The sequence below is a fragment of the Bufo bufo genome, chromosome 11 (assembly GCF_905171765.1).
Source record: "Bufo bufo chromosome 11, aBufBuf1.1, whole genome shotgun sequence".
Lineage (NCBI taxonomy): Eukaryota > Metazoa > Chordata > Amphibia > Anura > Bufonidae > Bufo > Bufo bufo.
The window spans coordinates 99,258,085-99,274,246 of NC_053399.1; the positions used below are offsets into that span (position 1 = coordinate 99,258,085).

At 49.9% G+C, this 16,162-nt stretch overlaps 1 protein-coding gene across 1 annotated transcript; it reads left to right on the plus strand.

Annotated features, from left to right (window-relative positions):
- Nucleotides 1-1,373: 1,373 nt before the first annotated feature.
- On the plus strand, nt 1,374-15,817 carry NDUFS2 (NADH:ubiquinone oxidoreductase core subunit S2). Its single transcript, XM_040412425.1, has 15 exons — nt 1,374-1,377; nt 2,897-3,008; nt 3,738-3,841; nt 3,951-4,141; nt 4,221-4,341; nt 12,001-12,113; nt 12,418-12,492; nt 12,596-12,673; nt 13,231-13,316; nt 13,443-13,562; nt 13,639-13,768; nt 13,965-14,060; nt 15,185-15,268; nt 15,502-15,559; nt 15,639-15,817. The coding sequence occupies exons 2-15, from the start codon at nt 2,923-2,925 to the stop codon at nt 15,674-15,676; spliced, it is 1,380 nt and encodes a 459-aa protein (XP_040268359.1). The 5' UTR covers nt 1,374-1,377; nt 2,897-2,922; the 3' UTR covers nt 15,677-15,817.
- The last annotated feature ends 345 nt before the right edge of the window (nt 15,818-16,162 follow it).

The following is a 16,162-nucleotide window of genomic DNA, read 5'->3' on the forward strand; positions in this document are numbered from 1 at the left end:
TGTCACTACCAGAGCTTGGAGGAGTTCTCACTGCTCTGTTTCTCCGCCCCTGTGATGAGCTCTTTACTTTCTGTTTCCTCCCTCCCAGCTGTTCCTCCTGCGTTTGATTTCCCTGCCTTTAAATCACCCCTCCTCCTTTTGTAGTGTGTGGATTATATTTCTCATTTGAGTTGTAGCTCTTGCTTGAGTATCTTCCCTTGTATGCTATCCTTTCACTGGACCTGTGTTCTGCTGCAGCAAGTACTCCGGATATTGCCAGCCTGTCTTTGGATCCGTCTTCACTGCGGCTGCAGCTCCTTCAGCTAAGTGTGCAGACATTGTTGTGTATCTGTGTGTTTTCTGACTGGATCCGAAGCGACCACGGTTCCCTCCATATACTGAGCAGGGCACCGGTGGCCGTGCCCCTTCCACTATTGTAGGGGTTACAGTGGTCATCAGTCTTAGGTACGCGGGCATGCCTCGTTCCACCATTTGGATCCGGGCATGGGCTTAGCAGCATAGGGAGAGCTTTGAGGGTCTGACAGGGGTCACCCTTTATCCTCCCTAGTTTGGGTCCGGTCAGTAGCTCTATTTTCTGTGCATGCTCTTGTTGCTCACATACAGCCGTGACATGCGCACCCTGTACAGATCCAGCGCCTTCATACTGTGCTCCCAGTACAGCTCCAGCACCTTCATACTGTGCTCCCTGTACAGATCCAGCGCCTTCATACTGTGCTCCCAGTACAGCTCCAGCGCCTTCATACTGTGCTCCCGGTACAGCTCCAGTGCCTTCATACTGTGCTCCCGGTACAGCTCCAGCGCCTTCATACTGTGCTTCCTGTACAGCTCCAGTGCCTTCATACTGTGCTCCCTGTACAGATCCAGCGCCTTCATACTGTGCTCCCAGTACAGCTCCAGCACCTTCATACTGTGCTCCCTGTACAGCTCCAGTGCCTTCATACTGTGCTCCCTGTACAGATCCAGTGCCTTCATACTGTGCTCCCGGTACAGCTCCAGCGCCTTCATACTGTGCTTCCTGTACAGCTCCAGTGCCTTCATACTGTGCTTCCTGTACAGCTCCAGTGCCTTCATACTGTGCTCCCTGTACAGATCCAGTGCCTTCATACTGTGCTCCCGGTACAGCTCCAGCGCCTTCATACTGTGCTTCCTGTACAGCTCCAGCACCTTCATACTGTGCTCCCTGTACAGCTCCAGTGCCTTCATACTGTGCTCCCTGTACAGCTCCAGCGCCTTCATACTGTGCTCCATGTACCCTTGATACGACGTCCCAGGAGACTGAAGGATATCTAGGCTATGTTTGTGGTGTACGGTCACGGATGCTGGGAGGCCTTGAGAAACTAGAACTTGTATCAACCCTGCTCGGGTGTCACGTGGCGGGTGAAGTGGGTGCTCAGGTGTCCCGTGCCGGGTGGAGTGTGTGCTCAGGTGTCACGTGACGGGTGAAGTGGGTGCTCAGGTGTCACGTGGCTGGTGAAGTGGGTGCTCAGGTGTCACGTGACGGGTGGAGCGGGTGCTCGGGTGTCACGTGGCTGGTGAAGTGGCTGCTCAGATGTCACGTGACGGGTGGAGTGTGTACTCGGGTGTCATGTGCCGGGTGGAGTGTGTGCTCGGGTGTCACGTGAAGCGGGTGCTCGGGTGTCACGTGGCTGGTGAAGTGGGTGCTCGGGTGTCACGTGGCTGGTGAAGTGGGTGCTCAGGTGTCACGTGACGGGTGGAGCGGGTGCTCGGGTGTCACGTGGCTGGTGAAGTGGGTGCTCGGGTGTCACGTGCCGGGTGCTCGGGTGTCTGAGGAGGAGGTCTTTCAGTTGAAGTAAGCAGTGTGACGTGAGCCGGCTCTCTGTCAGTATCCTCATTGCTGTGTCAGACGACGCGTTTCGGGAGCTCAGGTCGAGTCACATGATACGTCCATATCCCAATATGGCGCCATTGTCCTGCAGTTCAGAAATCTCCACGAACATGTGACATAATGCAGGATCTCGGAGCTTCTCCTTCTGCCCCTTCATGTGATCTAGAAATCAATAACAGCTGATCGGCGGGGGTCCCGGGAATCTAATACGGATGAGCCCCACTGATTATCTAATGAGACCCTTCCTGTCCGGTCTCTCGGACCCCTTTGCAGGCAGAATCGGCGGGTGCAGTGCGTTTCAGTGGAGTTCCCCTTTGTAATAAGTAGGTCATTCGACTTCATAGCAATTTTGTCAGCCATGACCGTTGTGAAGCAGCAGTTCGCACTGTTCAAGTCGTTGCTTAGCAACAGGCAAGATGGTCTGCAGGTGACTACTCCAGATCTCATGGTCCATCATGTCCAAACTGCACTATTCCAGTTGTTTAAGTGATCACTATCCAGAGGACGGGGGATGACAGATGGGTGAGGGTCCCGGAGGTAAAAGAATGGGTACCCCATACCCCTACTTCCCGGACTGATGATTGCTCTGTTCATTTCGGGGCCTCTGAGGAGTAGGGGTCCCCATTCTCAGCAGTAGGATCCCGCCAATCTAATAGTTCCCCCCTATCCTGTGCATAGTGATAACTTTAACAGTTGGAATACCCCTTTGAGTCAATATTTCAGGTACAAAACCTCTAGGAATAAAATAGTTTTGATAAATTCATCGTCTGGAGCTGGTAAAGTGAGTGAGAGACATAATGACATCGAAACATGAGCCCCCGAGTTATTAGGTACAAATCCTCCATTATTAGAAGAAATATTACGGTATATAAAAATTCTTCACGTTATTACACAACCAGTCCTGGCACCTTCACCCTAATCCAAGATGTCTTCCAGCGTCTCCACGGCGCCGGAAGTACGTCATCGCGCCGCCTCCCTCACCCAACATGGCGTTCCTCGTTATGCCTTACAGCGGTGAAGCCTGAACGTCAGACCGGAAGTTTCCTGCAGGTAGTGCGCTTGCGCAGTCTGCGAAGATGGCGGCGCTCAGAGCTCTGGGGAGGCTGCGGGCACCTTCAGGGGCTCTGCCCGGCCGCTGGCTGAGGGTGGCCCAGCCTGTCAGGTAATGCAGGCGGCGGGGTGAGGGGTGACCGGAGGGAGAGGTGGCTGAGGGGTGACCACAGAGGACAGCGGGGAGGTCCCGGGTCACCTAGCCGTGATGTGTCAGGGTCCTGGGAAAGCTGGGTGGCTGCCACCAAACCCAAGGTGGTCACCCAGCTTTCATAGAGTCCTGACTGGTAAATCTGCTTATACTCCATGTATATGTCACAACATGTCACCCAGCTTTCATAGGTCCTGACTGGTAAATCTGCTTATACTCCATGTATATGTCACAACATGTCACCCAGCTTTCATAGGTCCTGACTGGTAAATCTGCTTAGACTCCATGTATATGTCACGACATGTCACCCAGCTTTCATAGAGTCCTGACTGGTAAATCTGCTTATACTCCATGTATATGTCACAACATGTCACCCAGCTTTCATAGGTCCTGACTGGTAAATCTGCTTAGACTCCATGTATATGTCACGACATGTCACCCAGCTTTCCCAGAGCCCAGAAGGGTGACAATGTCTGCCTCTTAGGTGTTAGACAGCTGGGTGACCCCAATATGGCTGCGCTTACAGCGTCCACACCAGTAGTCGCCCAGCTTTTCCAGCACCCTGACTGGTGAATCTGCTCTGGTCATTCTGGACTCGTGGATAGCCGGGTGACACCAATATGGCGGCTGGATTTCATCTCATTCTTCAGAACGAGGGTTCATTATTTCACTTTTTAATTTTTTTTCCAGAGAAAAGCAATGGCAGCCGGACACAGAGTTCATGGAGCAGTACAGCGGGGCGGTCATGTATCCAAACGCCGTCACCGCCAAGTGGGTGCCCGCCCCCTGGCACGGTCAGTAACTCTCATACCCGGTGCTGCAGTACCCTCCTCCTGCCAGCAGCTGTCGCAGCCTGCTCTCCGCTATGGGACCCCTTCCTGAATTCTATCTTATCCCTTTTAGACAAAGACCCCCCTGCACACAGAGATGTCTCCAACCTCACCATCAACTTTGGCCCCCAGCACCCCGCCGCTCACGGGGTCCTCCGCCTGGTCATGGAGCTGAGCGGGGAGTCGGTGAAGAAGTGTGACCCCCATGTGGGACTCCTGCATCGGGGCACAGAGAAGCTCATCGAGTACAAGACCTACCTGCAGGTAAATGCGGACGATCTGGTGAGTAGACAATGCTGGGGGTCATACTCCTGGTCATGTGAACGGTCTCCTGTCATTGCAGGCGTTGCCTTACTTTGACCGCTTGGACTACGTCTCCATGATGTGCAACGAGCAATGCTACTCCCTGGCCGTAGAAAAACTCCTGAACATCCGGCCCCCGCTGAGGGCGCAGTGGATCAGAGGTAAGTGCTCCCCTCAGGGGACGCAGAGGTCTCCACTAGGTGGCCCTGTACCTACCCCTTTAAAGGAGTTGTCGGCGTTATATCTATATATGTTGTGGTGGCTTATAACATTATTAAAAATACATTTGTAACTTACTCACAATTTATTCTGCACGGCAGATGCGGGTCACGTGACCCCTGACAGCTTAGATACATAGAGCTGTCATATAGCTTAGATACATAGAGCTGCCGTATAGCTTAGATACATAGAGCTGCCGTATAGCTTAGATACCTAGAGCTGTCGTGTAGCTTAGATACATAGAGCTGCCGTATGGCTTAGATACATAGAGCTGCCGTATAGCTTAGATACATAGAGCTGCCGTATAGCTTAGATACCTAGAGCTGCCGTATAGCTTAGATACCTAGAGCTGCCGTATAGCTTAGATACCTAGAGCTGCCGTATAGCTTAGATACCTAGAGCTGCCGTATAGCTTAGATACATAGAGCTGTCATATAGCTTAGATACATAGAGCTGCCATATAGCTTAGATACATAGAGCTGCCGTATAGCTTAGATACATAGAGCTGCCGTATAGCTTAGATACCTAGAGCTGTCGTGTAGCTTAGATACATAGAGCTGCCGTATGGCTTAGATACATAGAGCTGCCATATAGCTTAGATACATAGAGCTGCCGTATAGCTTAGATACATAGAGCTGCCGTATAGCTTAGATACCTAGAGCTGCCGTATAGCTTAGATACCTAGAGCTGCCGTATAGCTTAGATACCTAGAGCTGCCGTATAGCTTAGATACATAGAGCTGCCGTATAGCTTAGATACCTAGAGCTGCCGTATAGCTTAGATACCTAGAGCTGCCGTATAGCTTAGATACCTAGAGCTGCCGTATAGCTTAGATACCTAGAGCTGCCGTATAGCTTAGATACCTAGAGCTGCCGTATAGGGAAAATCTGTACCTGGGATTTTACTTTCCTTGAGTCCGAAGGCAGCACAGCATGGGTTAAGCTCGTCTTCATCCCCTTGGCTAGGACCGCCCACCTAGATTAAAATAATTAATTAAATCATTAGTAGAGACTATAAAGCTGGCCTCCCACAATGCTCCACTGTGTTTAAAAAGAATAGACTTTCATTCAATGCAAAAATAACAAAATTTATTTCAGGGAGGGTATACTTGTGCTGCCTTCGGACTCAAGGAAAGTAAAATCCCAGGTACAGATTTTCCCTTTCCCATTTCGTCCTACGGCAGCACAGCATGGGATTTGTATAGATCATGAAGGGGGGGATTTTTCATCAAGAACTGCACTTAATACCCCAGTGCCAAAGGCTGAGCTTCTAGCGTTGATGTCTAACCGATAGTGCTTCATGAAGGTCTGAGATGAGGACCAGGAGGCAGCATTGCAGATTTCTTCTATAGATACATGCGCCTGTTCAGCCCAGGAGGTTGCGGCAGACCTTGTTGAATGGGCTTTAATTGGAAAAGGAGAAACCATCTCTTCTAAGGAATAGGATTCTTTGATAGTATCCTTTAGCCATCTAGCTAGTGTATCTCTGGAAGGTTGTTGCCCTCTTCTTGGACCTGTGAACAATATGAACAAATTTTCGGCTAACCGGAACTCTTCTGTTCTCTGGAGATAGATCTCGATTGCCCTTTTCAGATCTAGAGTATGTAGTAGAGTTTGTTCTTCATCAACCGGGTCAGGAAAAAACACGGGGAGAAAAGCTTCTCTATTATTGTTAGCAGTAGAAGGCACCTTAGGAGTAAAAGATGGTATGGTGCGAAGAAGGACCCCATCAGGCAGGATTCTTAAATAGGGGTATTTGGAAGACAGCGCTTGAAGTTCACCTACTCTTTTTGCGGAGGTGACCGCAACCAGAAACAATACTTTGTATGACAGCCATTTTAAGTCAGTTTGCTGCAAGGGTTCAAATGGAGCAAGTGTAAGCCTCCTCAGAACCAGAGAGAGGTTCCAGACTGGTGTAGGCTCTCTATGTGTAGGTTTCAATCTTCTTATTGCTTTGAAGAATCTGAAAATAAGTGGGTGATGGAGAAACTTGTTCTCAGTCATAATATTGATAGCCGTCATGTGCGCTTTTAATGTGTTAGGCTTAAATCCCTTCTGGAAACCTTCCTGAAGAAATTGAAGAATGGACCCGACCTCAATCTTCACATGGTTCGCTTCAGCCAACCAGGCTGTAAACCTTTTACATATTCTAGCGTATTTTTTATTAGTAGAATCTTTGCGGGAACATAATAAGGTCTTAACTACAGAATCAGAGAGGCCCATCTGCATTAACTTAGCTCTCTCGACCTCCAGGCTGTCAGGTGTAAATGGTTGAGGCTCTGGTGATAGAAACCGTCTTGTAACAGAAGATCTGGAACTAGGGGAAGCTTCCAGAACTCCCCCTTGGATAGCTGGAGTAGTAAAGGGAACCACGACCTCCTTGGCCAGAATGGGGCTATTAATATCGTCTGAGGCTTGTCCATCATTATCTTCCTCAGGACTCTTGGAATGAGAGGTATTGGAGGAAAAATGTAGACAAACAGGCGTCTCCAACTGAAGGAAAAGGCATCCAGTATTGTGGGCTTGTCCAGCTTGTTCAGAGAGCAGAATTTGGGAACCTTTTTGTTCGATGCTGATGCCATCAAGTCCCACTCTGGACATCCCCATCTGGTCACAATCTGCTGAAATGTTCTCTGGTTCAGCTCCCAATCTGCTGGGTCTATTTTTCTCCGGCTCAGACGATCCGCTTGAATATTCAAGCAACCTCTTATATGCAAGGCTTTTAGCTCTAAGATATTGGCTTCCGCCCAACAGAAGATCTCTTTGCACAACTTCAGGAGGGAACTGTTCCTCGTTCCACCCTGCTTGTTGAGGTAGAATACAGTTGCAAGATTGTCCGAACGAATCAACACTGGTTTTCCTACTATAAGTTTCTTGAACTGGAGAAGTGCCAGTTGCACTACCTTTAGTTCTTTGAAGTTTGAAGACTTCTTCCTGTCCTCGGAGGACCACAGCCCCTGGATCCAACTGTCTTGAAGATGGGCTCCCCAGCCTCGGCCAGACGCATCCGTAGTGATTACCACTGGGGGTAGATATTTGAAGGTCTTCCCCTTGGATAGATTCCTGGATTGCAACCACCACCTGAGGCTCTGAACTGTTGAAGGCCTTAGTCTCACTCTTGCTTCCAGATTGTGAGAAGTGTGATGCTAGACTTGAAGCATATTTTGCTGTAGGTCTCTGGTATGGATTCTTGCCCAAGGTACCGCATCCGTTACTGCTGTTAGATGTCCCAGGGTCTTCATCACTCTGCGGACTGTGGGAGAATGTAAAGAAATGAGAATATTTCTTTCTTCAGAGCTCTGATCTTTGGTGGGGGAAGAAACAGAGCCATTGAGAGTGTATCTATCTGCAGGCCCAAAAAAATCTTTGAGGTAGTAGGAATCACGTCGGATTTCTCCCAATTTATTAAAAACCCCAGTTTTTGAAGTGTCATGATAGTTTGTTTGAGATGAAAGTGTAGAAGATCTTCTGACTGAGCTACCAGTAACCAGTCGTCGAGATATGGAAAAACTTGTATTCTCTGGAGACGAAGATGTACTGCAACCAGGACTGCCACCTTGGTGAAGATTCTGGGAGAGGAACAAAGGCCAAACGGTAGTGCTTTGAACTGGAAGTGTGACACCTTCTTCTTTCTTATGACCGCTATTCTTAGGAACCTTCTGGATTCTTCCCTTATGGGGATGTGCAGGTAGGCGTCTCTTAGATCTAGAGAGACCATGAACTGATTTTCTGTGAGCACCGCTGTGATAGATCTTAATGTCTCCATTTTGAAATGGATCTTTTTTATGAATTGATTCAGGTATCGAAGGTCTATTATAAGACGATACTTCCCCCCTGGTTTGGGAACCTGAAATATTTTGGAGTATACTCCGGAACTTCTTTGGTGCCTGGGTACTGGTTCTAACGCTCCTTTCTTTAGGAATTCGTCTAGAAGAGAGAAAATTCTGGGATCTTCTTTCTTGTTCAGTAGAAATCTGTCCCTTGGATGACGATCTAGCTCCAACATGTATCCTTCTTTTATGATGTTTAGAACCCAGGTGTCTGAAGTAATCTCTTGCCACTGTGAGTAGTGATGTGTCAGCCGACCTCCTACTTTTTGGCTTCTGGCGTCAGAATTCTTTCTTAGAGGGTTTCCCATCCTCTGATTTGTGCTTTGACATTTCTGAAGGCATCCAGGATCTTCTGTCAGGTCTGCTTTTGTTGAAGCGTCCTCTTGATCTATACCTTCTATAATTTTGTTCTCTGTAGGGACGAAAAAAACGCTTCTTTTCATTACCCTTGAATTGGGGAAAATTCAACGCTTTTTCTTCATTACTGGATTCCAGCAGTCTATCTAGATGGGACCCAAATAACTTCCCGGGCTCAAAAGGGAGTGAGCATAGATTATTTTTTGATGCCGAGTCTCCAGACCATAATTTGAGCCAGACAGATCTTCTGACGGAGTTGGAAAGCGCCATATTCTTAGCTATTAACCTTAAGGAATCTACAGAGAAATCACAGAGGAACTCTGCTGCTAGTTTCAATGTGGGTAACTGTTGGAGTAATTCTTCTCTGGACACACCGTCTTCTATGTCTCTGCCCAGGTGACTTAGCCAGACCCTCAGAGCACGGGCTACCGGAACCGAAGCCATAGCAGCTTTATTTGTAAGAGACAGGTAGGAATGCAATCTTTTTAGGAGACCGTCCGCCTTTCTCTCCATTGGGTCCTTGAGAAGAGAAGAATCATCGCTAGGAAACATGGATCTCTTGGCTAATCTGGCGACAGCAGGATCAACCCTAGCAGGAACTTCCCAACTTGTAGACTCAGCCGGGTCTATTTTATATATAGACTTGAATCTTGATCCTAAGTTTATTTTTCCTATTGGCTGCTGCCATTCTTTACGCATAATAGTATTGAGTACTGGATGGCTAGGAAAAACAGACGCCTTCTTCTTGGGAAAATAAAAAAGGTTATCTTCTTCCTTATCGGCTGTCTCCTCTTTTTTTTGATTCCATGATGTTTTTCACTTCCTTAATCAAGTGATTTGCATTACTTTTGTTAAACAAAAAATTGTCTTCCAGGGTAGGCAAGTCAAGCTCTGAGTCTGAAGACACTTCACCCTCAGATCTAGAAGACTCCTCAGAAGATGATGGAGAGACATAATGCTTCTTATGTGTTAAATGCTTTTTCTTTTTGGCTTGCGACAAAAAGGCTTTAAACATAGACATTAATTTTTTGGTTTCTGCATCCGACACTTCTTCTGGATGCGAGCAATCTTCACATATATTAGATGACCAGTTCAGGGGTAAGGGCTGAACACATGAAATACATAGACCATGCTTAGTCTTCTGCCTCTTATTAGATCTGGGTGGAGACCTTAGAGAGTCCACACTACAGCTTGTACACAGATCATCTGTACACTCATCAGGTAATGGCTGTTCACAGGACTTGCATAGTCTACGCCTGCCTTTGCGGGATCTTTTTCCCCCTTTCTCAGAAGAGAAGGACATCTGCAGTGAGAAAAGGGGAATCATGAGAACATATATATATATATATATATATATATATATATATATATATATATATATATATATATATATATATATATATATATATATATAAAATAAATAAAGGATTTGCCTGACCAAGACAGGCTTTTTACCTTATTTCTGCTAGAGCTCGGCTGCCAGGCACAAAGGGGCGCCGAGCTCTGCACAGAGCCGCTTTATATACTTAACTTAATCAGCTGTAGGGGCGCTTGTAGGGGAGGCACCTGGTGTGCTTGAAGACGCACTTCCTGCGTTCCACGGCGCGAACCGGAAGTTCGGATTCCACTTCCGGTCCCAGACGCACGCCTTCTGCGATTTGAAATAGCGTCCAGGAGAGTGAATCACTCTCCTATTCAGCGCCACAGCGGCTAAGAACGGCAGCCAGGGAACCACACATGGCACACGCCGATTCTTACAGACCATTAGAACCTGGACACACCACGGTATGCGGTCATATAGGTGGGCTTCATCCTCAAGGAATGAGGACAATAAAAAAACACAGTGGAGCATTGTGGGAGGCCAGCTTTATAGTCTCTACTAATGATTTAATTAATTAATTATTTTAATCTAGGTGGGCGGTCCTAGCCAAGGGGATGAAGACGAGCTTAACCCATGCTGTGCTGCCGTAGGACGAAATGGGAAAGCTTAGATACCTAGAGCTGTCGTATAGCTTAGATACCTAGAGCTGTCGTATAGCTTAGATACCTAGAGCTGTCGTATAGCTTAGATACCTAGAGCTGCCGTATAGCTTAGATACATAGAGCTGCCATATAGCTTAGATACCTAGAGCTGCCGTATAGCTTAGATACCTAGAGCTGCCGTATAGCTTAGATACCTAGAGCTGCCGTATAGCTTAGATACCTAGAGCTGCCGTATAGCTTAGATACCTAGAGCTGCCGTATAGCTTAGATATACATATCATCTATATACAGTATATATGTATGTGGGAATATATATATAGTGATCTATATCTCGTGTGTGTATATATATAACTCATATATATATATATATATATGTATATATATATGTATATATGTGAGTATCTGCAATGTGACAGGAAGATCTTCTGCCGGTGTAACGTTACATTACCCTACTTCCTGAGATTTCCCTACCTCCTAACTTCCGGTCGCGCCGCAAATGACGTGGGGAGGCGTGCCGGAGTTATGCCGATATGCGCAAAACGACAGTTTAGGGAAAATCTCATCGGATTTCAGCTGCGCACCGGGACACTGCGCATGCGCCGGAGAGCCTCAGTAGGGAAATATTACGGCGCAGTGTGCAAGCGCGGCTAACTCCAGAACATCCATCCGATCTCCGCGCCTGCGCAGTGTGGGGGTAGGGAGACCTGATGGCCATTCTTTCTGTTAAATAAATATAAATAAATATATATAGGGGTTGTCTGCCTGCGCAGTGTGGGGGTAGGGAGATCGGATGGATGTTCTGGAGTTAGCCGCGCTTGCGCACTTATTTCCCTACTGAGGCTCTCCGTCGCATGTGCAGTGTCCTGGTGTGTCGCTGTCGTTTTGCACATGCGCAGATCGGCACGCCTCCCCACGTCATTTCCGGTGCGACCGGAAGTTAGGAGGTAGGGTAATGTAACGTTAGACCGGTGTGAGCTCGGGGATGATCATGTGACTTTTTTTATGCAAAGTGCTGAGTAGGGGGCGGGGAAGGGCAGATTATTCACACCCACAAATATTCATGAGGGCGGGCTCATGCATTGGTACACGCCCCCACAGAACCATGCAGCGGTGTCAGTATGGGGGTTATGTAGCTGGCTGACATTAGCGATGACTTATATCTGCCTGCCTGCCGCCGTTCGCGCTAAATAATGACTTATAATATGCTAATGAGCCTCTAGGTGCTAGTGGGGCGTTGCCGCAGCACCTAGAGGCCCCGTCTCCTCCGTGCTCCGCAAATCCTGCGCTGTCCATTTTAGTATCAGGCGCAGTGAGTGAAGGACGGCAGCAGGCGAGTATATGTACGGTATGTCCTGATGAGTTTTATAAGTTTTTTTTCTCTCTCCATAACTCTGATGACCCCTTTAACTGTCCTTTCCCATTGTATTCCCAGTGCTGTTTGCAGAGATAACCCGTGTGATGAACCACATCATGGCGGTCGCCTGCCACGCCCTGGACATCGGCGCCATGACGCCTTTCTTCTGGCTGTTTGAAGAGCGAGAGAAGGTGATGAACTTGAACCCCACGTCTCAGGGCTGCAGCCAATATGTTTTTGTCAGAGCAGGGATCAGACAAGACATGGCTGCTTTCTTTCAGAAACAGCGCCCCACTTGTCCTCAGGGTGTGTCTGGTACTGCAGTTCAACCCCCTTCACTTCAGTGGGCTGCAGTACCAGACACAATCCATGCTCAGGAGCGGCGCTGTCTCTGAACCTTGCATAGACCCTTTAAAAACCTTCCTTTCAAGATCTCTGCTTGCTGTCCTTGAATTGGAACCTCCTTGTAACCCCAGTGATTGCCTTTTCTTGCAGATGTTTGAGTTCTATGAGAGGGTATCGGGGGCCCGCATGCACGCAGCCTACATCCGTCCAGGAGGAGTGCACCAGGTGTTGTATCCCTACACAGTTTACATAGGACTGCCCCTGTGGGTATATACCGTCACTGTATATACGAGGGGCGTCCTGCTAATCCTCCGCCCGTCTCTCCTAGGACATGCCGCTCGGCCTAATGGACGACATCTATGAGTTCATGAAAAACTTCTCTATACGGCTGGATGAGCTGGAAGAGGTGAGGCAGGAGACGCCCCCAATCTTAATAATGGGGGGCTGCCTCTATACACTTACAGTTCTGGGGAGGGGAATGGTACATGGACCGACTGTAGAAATGATCGCCTTCTCCCATGCCTGCATGTAATTCTTCATCTCCCCTGTAGAGGGCGCCCACAGCTATATCACCAGCCTGACATATATAATTAGTTGTGGCGTAACTTCCTTTCAAATCCTCACCGTCTTCAAGATCTCTGCTTGCTGTCATTGCCTCCTTGTTTACATCCATTCTGCCTACAGAGGTGCACTATTCATTACGAGCTCTGTCATCAGCTGTTCACTGACAGCAAGCAGTGCCTATGCTTACGGGGTGGCAGAGCAGCTTACTGCCCCAGCACCTCCGGGTTCTCACAGGTCCAGGGCCCCGACAACTTCCAATAGCTTCCTCTTGATTTAACCCTACGGAGGGTGTCCCCGAATGGCTGTGAGATTTACCTGCTCACCACTAGGGGGCGGTGTAGAACAACGTGGCTTGTCTAGCGCTGGTTACAGACGCTAATCCTGTCTTGTGGCCCCCAGATGCTGACAAATAACCGGATCTGGAAGAACAGGACTGTGGGGATCGGGGTGGTCTCCGCCGAGGACGCCTTGAACTACGGATTCAGGTAACGCAAGCATTATATTACTGCAATCTGTGGAAAATTCCTTTAAGCCAGCACGAGCGGATCTGGTGGGTGGGGCATGATTGGGCGTGGCTTACAGTGACCGTCACCATCCTTGTGTCCACACAGCGGGGTGATGCTGCGGGGCTCAGGAATCCAGTGGGACATCCGGAAGTCTCAGCCGTACGAGGTGTACGACCAGGTGGAGTTCGATGTTCCCATCGGCTCTAATGGAGACTGTTATGACAGGTGAGTGGGCGGAGCTATGTGACCTTACTCCTCCCAGGCTGTAGCTGACCTCACAGACCCACCCTTCCTTCGCCAGGTACCTGTGTCGTGTGGAGGAGATGCGCCAGTCCCTGAGGATTATCCACCAGTCTCTAAATAAGATGCCAGAAGGCGAGATCAAGGTGGACGACGCCAAGATCTCTCCCCCCAAGAGGTCTGAGATGAAGGTACAATGGGGGTTAATGGCTGCTAGGTCATGATGTGAGGCGCGCTCTCTTCCACTGATGGACTCTGTGCAGATAAAGGGAAGGATCCAGGTTCCCGTACGACTCCCTTCTCGTCAGTGCAGCTCAGCCGCAGTACCAGCCCACGGACAGGAGTGGTGCTATTTCCTTGTTTCATGTCTCTACAATTGTCTTCTAGCGCTCCATGGAGTCCCTGATCCATCACTTCAAACTGTACACAGAGGGCTACCAGGTGCCCCCGGGAGCCACGTACACCGCCATCGAGGCCCCTAAGGTATGGAAGGGCTGCTACTGAGGGGGATCCCAGGGCCACATAACCCTCTCTGTCCTTCCGTAGGGTTAGTGGAGGGCTGCTACGGGGGGGGGAGATCCTAGGGCCACCCCCTGGTGTTATTGACGGGCTGCTGCTGAGGGGGGATCCTAGGGCCACCCCCTGGGGTTATTGATGGGCTGCTGCTGAGGCGGGATCCTAGGGCCACCCCCTGGGGTTATTGATGGGCTGCTGCTGAGGCGGGATCCTAGGGCCACCCCCTGGTGTTATTGACGGGCTGCTGCTGAGGGGGGATCCTAGGGCCACCCCCTGGTGTTATTGACGGGCTGCTGCTGAGGGGGGATCCTAGGGCCACCCCCTGGGGTTAGTGACGGGCTGCTGCTGAGGGGGGATCCTAGGGCCACCTCCTGGTGTTAGTGACGGGCTGCTGCTGAGGGGGGATCCTAGGGCCACCCCCTGGGGTTAGTGACGGGCTGCTGCTGAGGGAGGATCCTAGGGCCACCCCCTGGGGTTAGTGATGGGCTGCTGCTGAGGGGGGATCCTAGAGCCACCCCCTGGTGTTAGTGACGGGCTGCTGCTGAGGGGGGATCCTAGGGCTTCCCCCTGGTGTTTTTGACGGGCTGCTGCTGAGGGGGGATCCTAGGGCCACCCCCTGGGGTTATTGATGGGCTGCTGCTGAGGCGGGATCCTAGGGCAACCCCCTGGTGTTAGTGACGGGCTGCTGCTGAGGCAGGATCCTAGGGCCACCCCCTGGGGTTAGTAAAGGGCTGCTGCTGAGGCAGGATCCTAGGGCCACCCCCTGGGGTTAGTAAAGGGCTGCTGCTGAGGGGGGATCCTAGGGCAACCCCCTGGGGTTAGTGACGGGCTGCTGCTGAGGGGGGATCCTAGGGCCACCCCCTGGTGTTTTTGACGGGCTGCTTCTGAGGGGGGATCCTAGGGCCACCCCCTGGGGTTATTGATGGGCTGCTGCTGAGGCGGGATCCTAGGGCAACCCCCTGGTGTTAGTGACGGGCTGCTGCTGAGGCAGGATCCTAGGGCCACCCCCTGGGGTTAGTAAAGGGCTGCTGCTGAGGGGGGATCCTAGGGCCACCTCCTGGGGTAAGTGATAAGATTTTGTCTCCTCTCAGGGTGAGTTTGGCGTCTACCTTGTGTCTGATGGAACAAGCCGCCCGTACCGCTGCAAGATAAAGGCCCCCGGATTCGCTCACCTGGTAAATCCTTCCCCCATTCTGATCCTCCAGAGCAGGGATGGCCAACCTGCGGCTCTCCAGCTGTTGTAAAACTACAATTCCCACCATGCCCTGCTGTAGACTGATAGCTGTAGGCAGTCTGGGCATGTTGGGAGTTTTAGTTTTGCAACAGCTGGAGAGCTGCAGGTTGGCATTCCTGCTCCACAGTTTGGGTCTGTAGGGTGCGGCCATTTCTGACCTCTCCTTTCTTCCAGGCCGGCTTAGACAAGATGTCACAGGGTCACATGCTGGCAGACGTTGTGGCCATCATCGGTGAGTGTTGGGGGGATTGGGGGGCGGTTACATTAAGAGGTTAATTTCTTTGATGCTGACACAGATTTTTCTGTTGCAGGAACTCAGGATATCGTCTTTGGAGAAGTGGACCGATGATGGGCTTACTCGGACATCTGATGATGTGGGGGGCACTTCGTCTTGTGGGACGTGTCCGCTCCATAAAGTCATCTCTAATTATTTAAACTCTGTGCTTGTAAAACTCCAGTCTGAAAATAAAGTCTCTGGTTTCTTAAAGGACAAGGTCTGTGTGGTCGTCACTGCCGCCAGGTCATGCCAGGAGTGTTTACTAGAGGACATTGGGCTCCTGGTCTGTAGAAACAAGATCTTGTGTGTGTATGTGAGAAAGATGGGTGACTGCTGCTATGGGGGTAGTCACCCAGCTGTCTTTTAAGAGAAAGTTGGGTAATAAAATGGGGGATCACAAATGGCGGCTCTGGCATTGATGACCTACCCTTAATATCATGAATTCCTTCATTAATATATGATCGGTGAGGGTCCGACACTCTGCACCCCCCACCAATCAGCTCTTCCCTGCAGTCTCCAGTGCAGGAACAGGAAGTACAGCTCCGTTCAAAGTGTAGT